Source organism: Belonocnema kinseyi, chromosome 3 (genome assembly GCF_010883055.1).
Source record: "Belonocnema kinseyi isolate 2016_QV_RU_SX_M_011 chromosome 3, B_treatae_v1, whole genome shotgun sequence".
Classification (NCBI taxonomy): domain Eukaryota; kingdom Metazoa; phylum Arthropoda; class Insecta; order Hymenoptera; family Cynipidae; genus Belonocnema; species Belonocnema kinseyi.
In genome coordinates this window covers 86,705,613-86,721,526 of record NC_046659.1, presented here as the reverse complement: position 1 = coordinate 86,721,526, position 15,914 = coordinate 86,705,613, and the positions used below count along the sequence as shown (strand labels likewise).

At 27.6% G+C, this 15,914-nt stretch overlaps 1 protein-coding gene across 1 annotated transcript in view; it reads left to right on the top strand.

Moving 5' to 3' along the window:
- LOC117169596 (zwei Ig domain protein zig-8) overlaps window positions 1-15,914 on the top strand; it is a 672,873-nt gene that overhangs the window by 288,011 nt on the left and 368,948 nt on the right. Inside the window, exon 4 of the mRNA XM_033356046.1 lies at window positions 9,201-9,362. Within this exon, the coding sequence (XP_033211937.1) occupies window positions 9,201-9,362 (162 nt within the window). The remainder of the gene's footprint in view (window positions 1-9,200; window positions 9,363-15,914) is intronic.

Below are 15,914 nucleotides of genomic sequence, written 5' to 3'. Positions count from 1 at the left end.
TTGACGTATTTCGAACGGCTTAGGAGATCCTTCTAGAAAGTTACAATTTTTTTTTTTTAAGAAAATTTTTAAGGGTTATACTCGTTCAGACCCACCGATTCTGAATTTTCAAATTAAAAATAACTATTTAAGTACTACAAATTTTTAATTCATCAATTTTAATCTCATTTATAAGCCAAAAAAGGTTCGATACTCTCAGCCAAGACAAGGCTTGTCTTGAGTCAAGTAAACGTCGTCTTAGCCAAGACAAGGCTCGAGTTAAGGTAAATAAACGCCGTTTTACCTGTCGTGACCATGAAAGTAAAACGAAGGCATATGTCTCGACTCAGTTTTGAAACGCAGCAGGCATCGATGTATTGAAGACGAACTCAAGACATAAACAAGTCGAACTGAAGTAGAACTCAAGTCGAAGAATTTTTACTCGGGTTGATTTTTAAAATATACCAATTTTTTAAATATCAAATTTATTTGCTTCTATAAAATTAATCTATTGAACTATATAAATCCCGTCCATTTCCTATAAACAGCAAACAATAGCTATAATGTAACAATAAGAAATAATTAATAAATAATCAATAAAAAATAGCATATTGCAAAATTGCTCAAAATCTTTTTCAAATCCAAAGTCTTCTTTCCTATCCCCTGAGACTTTTTTCCAATTAAAGATCCAGTTCTTTATCCCCTCAGATACCCTTTACAATTAAAAATCCCTTATTAAACCCCCACGACTATATACAATTTAAAAAAAATCATTCTGTAATACAAAAAATTCTATTTTAAGTAAGCAATTAGAAATTAGAAATTTCAGTTAAAATTTTAAGATTTTCTCAAAATCCACTTTTTTTATTAAATTTAAGAACATTTTTTGGAACCTCCATAGCTACTGAGCTAAAAAATAGTAAAACAAATATCTTAATAGTTCCATTAATGAGAATTTAAAGGTTTTGGAATAATTTTTAATTAAAATCCTTCATGTAGTTAAAGCTGATTGCCAAAACGTTGACCAATTCAAGTCCCACTGATTTTAAACGACTGCGTTTAGAGATGATAAACAAAAAAGGAGAAAGAATGTTTTGTTACGCATCTGTGCTAAATTAGATCAATGTTCAGATTGTTAAACTATCAAAAATTGAACAATTTCCAGTTGAAAGCGTTAATACTTTAATTAATAAATTGAAAATATTTAAAATTCAATAATATTAGAATTAAAATTCACCCAAAAATTTAATTTCAGTCGCTCAATCTTGGACAATATTTGAGACTTATTTTGCAATCCAAGATCCCCTTTTTTATCCCCTCAAACACCGTTAGCGATCCTAAATCCCCTTTCCAACTCATATCAAAGAACAACTTAGTAAGATTTCTACGTTTTAGACGACTTTGCTTAAAAATGATAATTCAAAAAGTAGAAAGAATGTTTTGTTAATATTTCTATTATTAAATGGAAAACATTTAAAATTGAATAACATTAAATTTCAAATTCACCCAAGAAATTAAAATTTTAGTCGCTCAATCTTGTTCCATTTCTGAGATTTTGTTTGCAATCCCCTTTTTCATACACTAAAACACCTTTTGCAAGCCTAAATCATCTTTCCAGCTTATATCAAATATCAATTTAATAAATTTTTTACATATTAGCCGGCTTTGTTTTAAAAAATATGAATAAAAAAGTAGAAATAATGTTTGTTTACGCATCTGTGCCAAATTAGAACAATTTTTGAAATGTTAAGTTATCCAAAATTGTGCAATTTCTAGTCGAAAGCATTACTAGTTCATAACTAAATTAAAAAGCGTTTGAAATTGAAAAATATTGAAAATTTGAATAATTGAAAAATTGAATCACCTATAGAATAAGAACTTTTTTTCGGGAAAGCAATACCTTAATATTTAAAGTAAAATTCATAAGGTTGCCTTGCAAGGATGTTAGTAACATGCTTTGCAGAATTCTCGGCAAATATTACACGTCGACAATTTCGACATAGTCCGCTACTAAACTCGAAGACCATTGTACATAGGATGCTATAATATATATGTGTGTTCTTGCGCCACTTGTGCTACAATTTTCATTTTGGAATCAAATGGAGACTTGCGCCAACTTGCTGCAGACCAACAGCTTTAGTTTCCTACGCTAGGCTGACCAAAACCGTCTGCATCTACTGCGGAGATTTATATGCTTCACCCCATCCTACCAATAATATTGCTGCCGTCCTAACAAGAAAAGTAGTAACTACACTTTAGATGAGTCTTCTGTCACCCTAACCTGACATTTTTAATTTGTACTTTTTTTACCTTATGCGATTTAAGTGTGGACGTACTTCAGTAAAAAGTGACCCTCGGTGAGTGTTAATTAATGAAAATCGTCGTTTAACAGTAAAAAAGATAGCGAAAGAAATTGGGATTCCAAAAACTATTATTTCGGAAATTTCGGGTCAAGAAACGACCTAATTTGTGAAAAAGTGGTGACTGTGTAATTTTTTAATTTTTTAATTATTGCACACATGATTCTCCGTGAAGTTAGAAAATTCATAAAATTAAATATCGTAACTACACTTTTCTCATAAAATTGATAAAATAAGAAAATAAACATTTCCAGATGACTGGATGAGGTATTTGAAGAAGTCTTCGCGCAAATATGAAATGTTAGGTTAGGTTTATACGGAACTCACCCACATTGTAGTTACCATTTTTATTGTTTGGACGGTAGAATAACCTCTAAATCATTGCGTTAGTGTGAATAAAATTAAATTCCAGCGCAGCTTCAATATCACCACTTTATTATCGATTTCACACTTTATTGTCGCAGTCAAGCTCAGAAGGGGTACATTGACATTGTGGTCGTAAGTTATGGAAATATCCACTCTGCACTTTTGAGGTAGAGCATAATTTTCTTTACAACAGACTCTACATTTTCTCTATTTAACAGAGATCACAGGGTGTAATAGTTTAATTTAAGGTAAAGAACGGGTCTTAATTTTTTAATAAACACATTTTTGGATTTTATAGGTATCTCGTTAAGACTAAAAGAAAATTTTTGTGCTTACAATTTTTTAGCTGCTTTGAAGAATCTATGGAACACTCCAAAAATTTTTCCTGATAATAATTCATGAGAAAAAAATTCAAGAAGAACAGAAATTTAAAAATAGATAACAGCAACGTTAAAAAATGCAGAAGTTTGATTTTTTCAATTTATTTTCATCAGCAGATAGGTTTAGATACCTTACTCTTCATAATGACTTTATGAAACCTAACTTTTTTGTTTTTGTTTCCTTAAGCATTAAAATCTGTTTTTAATGTACGTCACACTGTAGAAAAAGGTTCTGGAATTTTAGTACGCTAAATGTATGTAAAAAATGGACTCACGCGCAGCGGCGTGAAATTAGTATAGAAATGTCTAAAATTGAATAAAAAAGTAAAATTCTCAACTGAACTAAAATTTAATATGAGACGTTAAATTAAACAACGGAGGGTGGAAAATTTCTCCAAAATATCTACCTAACCTCAAATACTTAAATTATTAAGATCATATTAAGAATATATTTATGATTACGCAAGCTTATATGGCATAAAGTTTATAATTTAAAAACAGTCACTCGCATTTATGCTTTCGCTGAATGTGAGCAACACAGTTTGCAAACTAAATGTACGTTCGCTTATAACACACGAAAAAAAGAGCGAAAAAAAGCGGACGAATCAAAAATCACTATAAAGTGTAGAAATTTTCGTTAATTGGTTTAAAAGTCTTCAACAATTTTATCAAAACGTCATCCTTTTTGGTTTAAACTTCAAAATTTTTGTTGAACATACGTAATTATAAGTTAAATATTAAACCAGGTTTGAACAAAATCCAGCCATCATTAAAAATATTTTCTTTTATAAATGAAAAATATTGTTTGGTTGAAAATTCAACTATTTTCTTGAAAATACGTTTTTTTTTCAAAATATTTTATATTTTCAAATATTTTTAAAATTAAAACTTTAATTATTTGGTAAAAAATTTACCTTTTTCATTGAAAATATAACTGTTCGGTTAAAAAACATCCTTTTTGGTTGAACATCCTTCATTTCAGTTGAAAACTTATTTCTTTGGCCGAAAATATACTTGTCTTTGTTGAAAATTGAACAGTTTGATTTCAATTTCTTTCTTCCTTGTCTAAAAAATCTCTTTTAGTTAAAAAATCAATTGTTTGTTGAAAATATCGTCCTTTTTGGAGGAGTTCAACTGCTTTTTATTTGAAATTGAAATCTTCTGTGGTTGAAATATCAACTCTTTACTTGAAATTTTATTTATTTTATCGAAAATCTGGTTTCTTTTACTTAAAAACTAAATTTTGTTGTAAAAAATTCATCTTTTTGGCTTATACATTTAACAGTTCTGTAGAAAATTCAACTGTTTGGTTTAAAATTAAATTGTTGTCACAAATTCATATTTCTGGATTGAAAATTAAACTTTTTTGTAGCGAATTTGTCTTTTTTTTGTTGAATTTAATTATTTGTAACTTGAACATATAAATCTTTTTTGGTTGAAATATCAAGTATCACATTTTTTAAAGAATATATCTTTTATGGTTGAATATTCAACTGCATGATTAAAATTTGACCTACTTTGTTACATATTCATTTTTTTGTGAAAGATTCATTATTTTAGTTGACAATTTGTCTCTTCGGTAAAAAATACATCTCCTTGCTTTAAAATCCAACTAGTTAGTTAAAAATTCTTCTATCCTACTGGAAATGCAATATTTTTTGCCTGAAGTAAATTGTTTAGGATATATTTTAAACTAGTAGCATGAAAAAGAATTTATTTCGAAGCCTTTTATTTCATAATATTTTTAATTTATGTTTCTGAGTAATAAAAAATAAATCAAAACTTTGTAAAAAAAAATAAATTCAAAGATTGGGCTAAAATTATTCATTTTCGGAGTTTAAGGGAATTCTTTTTAAATTATGAAGGAAAAGGAATTAGATAAAAGAAAAGGAGGTATTGTGATCGCCGCTTTTACATCTTTCGACCTGCAATATCGATATGCTGTAGAAAATAAAGACAGTCATTATTTCAATTTTGGTATCAGAATTAGTACACAAAATCGTGTTTGAATTTTGTTTCGATTTTAAATTTAAAACGATTATTTGAGCTTTGAACTAACAGGCACTTCTGAGGCTACAATCATAAGTACAAGAAACCAGAGAAATAAGTCTGAAACGTAGGGGACATGATTCCCATGAGAAGGGTGGACAAAATGAATTTTTAGGACCCATCGATTTCTGCGTAAATTTGAATTTCTGAAGATGTACTATATATATACATGTATGTGTGAGTATGTGTGCGTGTGTTTATATAGCACAAGCCGAAGGTCCCTTGAGGCGCTTCCATTAGAGACTCAATTTTTGAAGGGTATTTCAATCACCCTCAAGCTCTTCTGTAAATAAGGCAGTCGCAGATGTGTTATGAGTGATGGAGAATATAAAAATCATAAAAACTATTCTACTATCATTATAGGATATCGATTATATATAGAAAAAGTGTCTACCCGATTGAAGACTTTAAATTCCTAGTCATTTTCCGCGCAATTCTTAAGTTTTTCTGGTCATTTGGAAAGATTGAAATAATTTCAAACGATTTTTAAATATTTCAAGAGATTTATAAACATTTAAAAATGGTTTTAAAATTTCGGATTTGAAACAAGGAATTTTGGAAACAAATTATAGTTCTGAGTTGCAGCAACAGATAATTTTTGGTCATAAGAATTACATTTGTGATTTGGAATAGAGAATTTTGTAAAAGAATCATAAATCCGATTTTGAAAAGTAATTTTGTTTTCTAATTCTAATTGTAATCTAATTAGAATTTCTTTCCTTGCAAGCCACAATTACGATTATTTCCAACATTTTTCTATTCATGTCACAATTATTTTTATTTACAACATGTTCTATTACAATTCAGAAATGCATTATAGTTTTTTCTAGAATTTGCCATTTTTGTGCATTTGTATGGAATTTAGAAAATCTGACTATTTCTGACTTGGAACATGGATTGTTTTCGTAAATTTCTTTTTTATAAATCAGAATTAAAATTATTTCCACAAATTTTGTTTACTAAACAGTTAAATTTTCAACAAATAAATTCATTTTCAACAAAATAGTGGAATTCTTGACCAAAAAGATGTATTTTCAACCAAGAAAATAACTTTTCTTTCAAATAAGAATATTTTTAAACTACATACATGAATTTTCAACAAAATAGATCAAGTTTCTGTCAAAGAGATCAGAATTTCCTACGAAAATATTAATTTTCAGCCAAGTACTTGAATTTTCAACTGAAAAAGATAGATTTTAAACCAAAAATGAAATAGTTATATTCACAGCTGAAAAAATTAATTCACGACAAAAAACAAAACAATCTTAGCAAAATAGTTCAATTTTCAAACAAGAAGATGAATTTTCAACGGAATTGTTTAATTTCCAACAACAAAACGAATTCTCAACCCGGAAGATTAATTTTCAACCAAAAAATTTTATTTTTAACAAAAATACGAATGTTTAACTATCAAGAGGCGCTTTTAACCAAGAATGGAATAGTTACAAAATTCCCATTCTATATTATAAATTCCCTACTCCAAGTCAAATTATAATCATTTACGGAAACTTTCTGTCCTGAAGTGAAAGTTATAATTCTTAAAGAAATTTTCCATTCTAAAGTGAACCTAAAATGAAAATAATAATTATTTCAGAAATATTTAATTTCTACCTCGGAATTAGAAGTATTTGATAAATTTCTCTGTCCCAATGTCAGAATTCTAGTTCTTTTTGAAAGTTGATTGTCTTAAGGTTAAAATTAGAATTTAATTGGGAAATTCTATTTTCCAATGTGAGCCTAAAATAAAAATTATAATTATTTACGAAATTATCTGTTTGAGAGCCAACATCATATTTTTTAAATTAAATTCCTTATCCCAAACACAAAAATATCGTTGTTTTTGAAAATTACCTGTTCTAGAATTTGAAAAATTCCTGTTCCAAGTAATAATTATATTTATTTACGAAATTTTCTATTAGAGGTAATTCAGAATATAATAGTTACTCTCTTTTTTGAAAATTCGGTAGAGGAAAGTTTCAAATTATGACATATAATGACTTGGAACAGAGATTTTTTTCAATGCCCTTCTTCTAAATAAGAATTCAAATTCTTTTCAAAAAATTCCGTTATATTTCAAAAATATTCTGTTCCACGTAAAATTAAAATTCTTTACGGAAACTGCTCATCCTAAAGTAAAAATTATAATTCTAAACAAAATTTTCTATTCTATAGCGAACATAAAATGAAAATCGTAATTAATTACAAGATTCCTTATTCAGTAATCAATATTATAATTACGTAGGTCATTCTCTGTCCTAATTAGGAAGATTATATTTATTTACTTAAATTTTCCATTCCGAACTCAAAAATATCATTTCTTACTGAAATTTCCTATGCAGAAGTCAAAATTATAATTTCTCGTGGGAATTTTTTGAGCCAAACTTAAAACTTTAACTCTTTAGTAAAATTCCCTGCCTTAAAGTGAACCTAAAGTAAGAATCATAATTTTTTACAAACTTATCTATTTAGAAATAAAAATTGTACTTTTGTAATAAAGTACCTTGGGGATCGTCCATATATTACATTATATTATATTATATTCGGTCATTTTTTGGGAGCAATAAAGTTAATTAGAATAAATATTATAATTTGAGAAAGAGCACAAAATGTGTTCTTGAGCATTTTCTTTAGCAAGGAGTTTTATTACGTAACGGTGTTGTTCACCCCTTAACCCCCTTCATCACAAAACCATAACAGAGTCTTGCTTTATCAAACAGATCTCTTTTAGATCGCAGTATTTGTAGGCATCTTAATATTCTGAATTTCCTACATTGCTAATTAAGTACAGTTAAAGATTAAGTTTCTTAAAGCTCTGTAGGCTTTGCGGTACACATTCTCATCGTGACACTCGTGCTGCGCGCTTGCTTTTCGACAGACATTTGTAAACAGATTTTGTTCAATCTTTTTTTTTTTTTGTAACTTTGATCATGTTTCCAAGAAATTATTTTTAACGAATTTGTAGATATTTTTTGGCGTCACAATTTTTTTCGTATTCTGCATAGTTTTACCACAAAGTGGAATTTTTGATTATTTTTTATGCAATCAAAATTTGAATTTTTGATTTTCGAAGAAAATTAAAAAATAATTATTTTAATTCTTCTTTCGATTGATTCTAAAATTTTTGAAAATGCTATAACTCAGAGAACTTTTTTATCGAGAAAAGTCATGAAGAAAAATTGTTCGTCTTTATTAACACTATAAATATCCTTGCATAGAATTTTCAAATTCAGAAAAAAGTGGTCTCAAACATTTTCAATATGCGCTTATTTTTTAATTTTTATCCAAAATCGCTGGTTAACGAACTCATCTTTTCTTTTAGAACCTACAAAAAGTGTGCCAAAGATCTATTGGATCCGTTCATTTATTCCAGAGTAATCGTGTTTACGGAAGGACGGCCGGACAACCTAACGGACGGTCGGGCGGACAAATAGACAGGCAGACGCTATCCTAAAAAATGGATTTTCGGATTAAGGGGGCCTGGAAACGTCGAGATCCGTTGACAAATTGTGATGTCAAATTTCGGACCATTCAAATACTTTTTGAATCATAATTATAAATATTTTAGAAGATTCGCTGTCTCGAAGCAATTGTTTGAAAAATTACCTGTTTTGAGTGAGAGTTATTAATTTTTCATACAAAAATGCATGATGAAGAGTGTCAGTGAAGTGAGAGATGCCTGAAACACAAAGCTCTTCGCCCTGGGTGCTTACCAGAGAGATTGATCAGCGACATAAGTTGAAACATTGATTCGAAACGAACCGAAAGAGATATGGATTAATGGGATAACAATAATATTATTAGTAATAATAATAACAAATTAACTACTCGAACTAAAAATTCGAAAAATAAACCATATAAAAACCACTTTTAATTAGGATTTTCATGCATTCGTGAGAAAAGTCCCGCTCGCAGATTCACAATTTTTTGGATTATAAAAGTTCATGAGAAGAAGTCTCTTTATATGTTTCTTAATTTTCTATAAGATTTTAACATTGAATCTTAATTATTATCGCTATAGGAGTGAAGTCGAGCAAAACTAAACATGACACAATGTCTTCTGCTTCAGATATCTTGGATCCGACGGCGCGACTGGCACGTTCTGACGAGCTCCATGTTCACATACACGAACGACGAGCGGTTTCAAGTGCTACATCCGGAAGGCTCAAATGTCTGGACACTTCAAATCAAATACGTTCAAGAGAGGGACAATGGGACTTACGAATGTCAGGTAAGTTTGAAATTGGAAAAGTTTTCTTCTTAAAATACTTCTCCTAAAATCAAAGCTGCAACTGCTCCTGAAACGGGGAATCAATATTTTATACAATGTTACCAACTTCTAAAAAATTCGGAAAAATTTTAATTTTACTAAATACATACGTATACATCAACGCCATATAAACGGTAACCTTATTATTGATGTAAAACTGTTGTGTTATTAAGAATAAATACAAATAGAAATATAAACTTCATTTTATAATCTACATAACACACAGGCCTGCATTAATATAAAACATTTGAATCGCCTGGAATCTTATCTCGAATCTCGTTTAAAGTCTCGTCTCGAATTTTTTATGGAATCGTGATTCTTGTCTCGAGACCAGACAGGGTTTATGATAATTTTTGTCAAAAAATTCCTGGTTTTATTCTAATTTTTACCGGTTTCTGCGTGATTGTAAATATCAAATCTTCTCTTGCTAAAAGCACATATATAACGCGTTTAATATAAGGTGTTCAAATGTGTTATTTTATATATGCTGATATATTATTATATTATAACAAAATAATTTTGTAATTTTTTATTTTGAGTAAAAATTAATAGCATAAAATTACAATTGCTGCAGACATTTCAGCAAACAATGGTTTCCCTCTTTAGTTAATTATTCTGGAAAAATTTTTACACATAATATGGGATTGGGTTAACATAACAGTTGTTTTTTCCTAAAAACTTATCTTTGGTTAACTAATTTTGAGATTCTAATTGTTACATATTTCTTAGATTTAATTTCTTATGTCTTTGCTATTAGCGATTAGCCAATGATTATTTACTGAGTATTAGTTACAACAAACTATTTTTTATTTTTTATTATGAACGTTTAATTATAATTGCATATATTTATAACACACATAAATATTGTAAAATTAACATAGTAATAAAATAAATAATATTTTTCGAAATTTTAGAAAATCTTTTGAAATCTCATTTAATTTCCCCTTAGAGTTCATTTTTCAAAATTAAAAATTAGATGAAGCTTTCTCAAGAATGTCAAGAAAACTTAAAGTTAATATTGAAGAAAGAAGACTAAATTTCAACAAAATATTTACATTGTAAACCAAGGAGATGATTTTTCTACCAAAAAGGTTAGTTTTCAACCGAATATTTTAATTTAAGAAATTTTAACCTAACAATCGGAGCATATCCTTGTTTTCTTAAAACATTTCACAAATTTTAAAACGCTTCGTATTTTTTTAGAAGTAATCTTCAAAAATCTTCCAATGTCTTAGGGTATCACAAGCGTTTTATTATAAGCTATTTTAAAGGTTTTGAGGAATTTTTGAGAGATTTTCGCAAATTTTAAGAAATTTTCCAAGAATTTGAGTGGTTTCAGGATGTTTTAAAAGATTCCAAGTGATTTTAATGGCTTTGAATGGATTTAATAAGATTTTATAGAATTTTTAATGTCCTTTAAGGGATTTTAAAGACTTGTAATAAGGTACTTTCAATGAATTCTCGAAGATCTCATAACATTATATAGGACTTCAAAAATTTCTAAAGATTTAAAAAAAAAACATTTTAGAGAGTTTTTAATATTTTCGAATGTTTGACAATATTCGAAGAAATTGCAATGGATTTCAAGAAATTTCAAAGAATTTTAAAGATTTCAGGCTTCAAAGATAACCATAAATTTTTAAGAGCGTTAAAAAATGTCATGGGAGTTCGAAACATTGTATTTCATTGAAAGTACTTTAGGGCATTTTAAAGGATTGCAAGGATTGCAAGCTTTTCAAAAAATCTAAAAAAATGCATCGATTAAATAATTTTCAATATGCACTATCAATTATAAAAAAATCTAATAAATTAATTTTTCGTGAATATTTTGCTACTAGATGGCACAGATTTTCATATATTTTTATTTCCGTGGAGATAATTGAATAGATTTGAAAAAATTACCTAATATAGGTGGGGGAGCAAGATGAAACAACTTCGTTATGAGAATTTTCCAGTTATTTTTTATGTTTATAGAAAATTCATTATATATAACACTATAAAAACAAATTTTTAATTAAATTAAACTTATTCACTCAAGTAAATTCTTGAAGATTCAATAAAATCCTTTATATGTTGTGAAATTCCTTGAAATACCTTAAGATCCTTTGGAATATTTGTGATATTTAGGAATTCCCTTAAACTTTATTTAAACTAATATTTCCCTGATATTTCCTGTAAATCATTAAAAACTTAGCAGTAAATCTTTTGAAATAATTCAGCAGGCCTCCATGATATTTAAAATGAATTTATCTATAAGAAAATTGAATTTTTATTTACCTCATAGAATTAGCATTTACATTACAGAACTCTTTTCAACTTTTTTAGGTACAGCTCTAGAGTGATAAAGTTTTCAGATAATTTCCAGAGTTTCTGAAATTTTCGTTTTACGAGGTCAATAAAAATGATATTTTTCTGCTAGAGAAACTCTAAATCAAGATCCATCTATGAAAGACAGTATAGCTAAACTCATAGATTATGATAAAAGATAAACGTTAACGATTTTACAAAAACAATGAAAATAATAAAAATTTCAACCTCATATATACCTGCTAAACATCAAGACATCGATTAATCCATTTCAAAGTTTTTAGTTTCTGCAGGACCTAAAAATAAAAATGTTCTATCCCAGATTATTTTCAATTCCTAAATTTTTGTCTGGCTCATCTTGATCAATTTTTCCTGTGACTATAGACCAAATCCATTCCAAGTAAGAAAAGTAGGCACACTTCAAGTTTTGCAGGAGAAATTACATAGGCAACACTTTTTTCCGATTTAAAAAAAATTCTTCAAAGTACAAAAAATGGCTCTCTTTTTAAACAAAATTCAGATACTCATAACTTCGGAAAAAATTCCTTTTTTTCGAATCAAAAAGATATAAATATGTATTTTTCTGATGTCTTATTTGAAATGGATTCGGCCTTTAGTCAGCCAGCTGTTTCGGTTAGGTTGAACAGCTGAAATGAAATTTATGGAAAAAACTCTAATTAATATTTTCGACAAATAGGTATATTTGTAGTCAAATAAAAAAATATTAATGACATATATATTTATAACTGATTAAATGCACATTATTAAATTATTATCGTTGAACTGGATATCAACATTTGAATTAGTTAACAGGTGAGTTTCATTTGGTTTAAACACACTAGAACAGGCAAGACGTCTTTGACCTAAAAAAAAGACAAATAGATGCCCCTGTCTTAATTAAAAAGAAGCATGAGATTTTTTAAATTCATACAATTTAATAATTCTGTACAATAAAATCATATAAAATATAATGACATAAAAAATAATCATATAATGAAAATAAAAATTCATTCAGTCAATTTATAAACTGTGCAACGAGTTCATGCTTATATAGTAGCGATTTGTCTTATTTTAAAATAGATCTAAACCTCTGAATTCAGAAAGTGCAGCTTTCAAGATTTAGCTACTTGAAATGGATTTAACAGTATATTGTTATATTTTCCGTGTTTTCCTGCCCAAAATTATATTTGTTTCGGTTCACTTTTAGGCGTTTCTAATAATAATTAGTGTAGATAATTAGCTTTATTACATACATTTTCGAAATAATTTAACATTTTAAAACTCCAAGGCTAAATATACAATGTGAATGAAGGTAGAAGTGACTTCAGACTTCACAGCCCAAAATGCTCTAAGAACAGAGGAAATATGGTGATTTTTCAGGAAAATTGGAGAATAATAAGGAAACAAATTCCTTTAAATGACATTAATGTAGACTTTATATTCTAAAGATTTTAAGTAGAATATAAAAAATTTTTAACGAAATAGTGGAATATTGAGCATGAAAAGATACATTAAAAAAAGTTGATTTTTTAGGTAAAATAGTCTAATTTTTTAGAAAATATTTGAAATTGAAACCCAAAAAGTTGAATGGTTGACAAAACAGTTTAATTTTATACAAAGAAAGATTAATTCTCAACAAAATAATAAAATTTCCACCGAAAAGTAGAATTTTTACCCAAAAGAGATGATTTCTGAATCCAAGTTGTAATAGCAGACTTTTCAATTACATGGAATTATCTTTCAACTAAAAAAAATAATTGTTTACAAAATAGTTGAAAATTTGAAAAAATAATATTTTAAGCAAATAGTAGAATTTTCAATCAAAAGGAATTAGTTCTTGGCCAAAGGTATAGTTGTAGATTTTTCAGTTAAAAACAATTAACTTTCAAATATAAAAGATGATTTTTTATTAAAAAGTCGAATATTTAACAAAACAGTTGCGAACGAAAAAGACAAGTTTTCTCCAAATAATAACATTTTCAGCAATAAGCCGAATTTTTAACCAAAACATATTATTTCCGAACGCAAAATTCTTTTGATTAGAAAAGTCCACTGTTATATTTTGAGTTCGGAAATCATCTCTTTTGGTTAACAATTTTTCCAAATAGTAGAATTTTTAAAGAAAAGAGATGATTTCCGAACCCAAAGTATAACAGAAGACTTTTCAAATGAACAGAATTTTGAAACATATTGGAGCATTTTTCGTCAAAAGATGTGTATTTAGAAAAAAAATATAATAGCAGACTTTTCAATTAAAATCAATTCACTTGCAATAAAAATGACTCTTACTTAAAAGACCTTGTCTCTAAACGTAAAGTAACGAAAAGAAGTATGTAAAAGGAGGGTTTATTATATAAAATCAGAACACCTACGTAATAAATAAGTTAAAGATCTAAAAAGATAGTATTTGTTATTACATAAAAAAGAACTTCAGTATTTAAACAATTCATCAACACAAGATTTAAATTCTCCGGTTTATTATTAATGTAAAGGAAACATCCATTTTTGAACGAAACATTAACTTCAAAGTCTTAAATATAAAATTATCTTTAATATTTTATTGGGGATGGTTTTTAACACTGAGCACACTTCCAAATACATTGTCAAAGAACGAGACGCGATTTATTGCAAAAGTGAAAACAAATTGGAAAAATGTCAAGTTTTCAAAAAATTCTCAGCTCTCTCCCGTTGCTCAATATTCCAGACTAATTTCAGCTTTTCTGGTTTTCCTATAGTTAGTGGCATGTCAATCAGAATATTGAAGTGAAATTTCCTATTCATGTTATACGTGACTGAGTACATCAAGCCCAAATGCTCAACTTGTCTCGTATGATAGTTTGTTTAGAAATGATACACACTCGAAGTATAATACTCATGCGGTACATGAACACAATGTAGGTACACATAATAGCCCATATCCTCTCCGTAAACGTAGCCAAGCACAACGTTCAAACTAATTGCTAAATTTGACTTAATAGAAAATATATTCCAAAGAAACAGTTGACTCAAGTGGCATTCCAAATTTTCCAATAAGAACAAAAGATAAAATCATTTTTTTCTTATCAATAAATATTTTTTAGTAATAATAATAGTTTTGTAAGCCATCATAGTGCTAACTGATGAACTAGTGGAAAGAATATTAGGATGCTAAAATAAAGTTCCGGTAAGCAAGCGAAAATTCAAATTTTAAGCCCCCTGCATAAATTATGAAATAAATTATCATATTTAACATGCAAATTTAGTTATTTTGGTAAAAGACATTAACTTGCTTGTTTATGTGAATGTTGATGTCGGAATCAGTGAAAGAATCGTGAAAGTAATTTAATTCCTGGAAAAATGATTATCTTTCAGCTCGCAACATTTTGATCGCTATATCAGAAACACATTTTTAAATAATCAGTTCAAAGAAAAAAAGTAAGTAGTAAATTCGCTGATCACGAAATTCAATTTTGTAAGTTAATTAATTGGCATAAAAATGCTTCTTGTTTCTTTCAGTTTTAAAGACTTCAATTTAAGATCATGTCATTTTCAAATGTTTCAAGCTTTAGAATAATTGAACCTTAAAGCTTCGTAATATTTAAGATTCTTTAATTTGAAACTGTTAAAATACTAATGATTTTATTGACAGAAATCACATTTTTTGGTTAAAAAATGTATCCAATCACTTTGAATGTCACTTGATACTACTTGATATGATACTTGATAATAATAAATGTATCATCTTTAAAATTTCTATAATTTTAATTAAAAATTATATTTTATTTAAATACACTATTCTAAAGTAGTTTAATTTTGAAAGACTTGCAACTTTCGTTTTTTTATATTAAAAGCTTAAATTCCAAAATGTTTGGTATGACACTTCTTAATTTTTAGATGTTTTTAATTTTTAATTTGACTATTTTGTAGTAACCTTAGATTTAAGTATTCTAAATCGTATGGTTTCAATTTTAAACGTTTAAAAATTTCTGGGTTTAAATTCTTCGAAATCTCAGAATATAAAATTCACAATCTCGATAATTACAATGAAACAATTCTTAAATAAATATCTTTAGAATACATAGAAAACAATGAAAAATTAAGACAAAAATTTCTCAATTAGAAACCTTAAAATGAGAAGATTTTTTAAATAGACATTAATAATTAAATTATGTTTTTATTTACAAATGTTCCAAAATATTGCAAATGACTAACGCGAATAAAACAAAA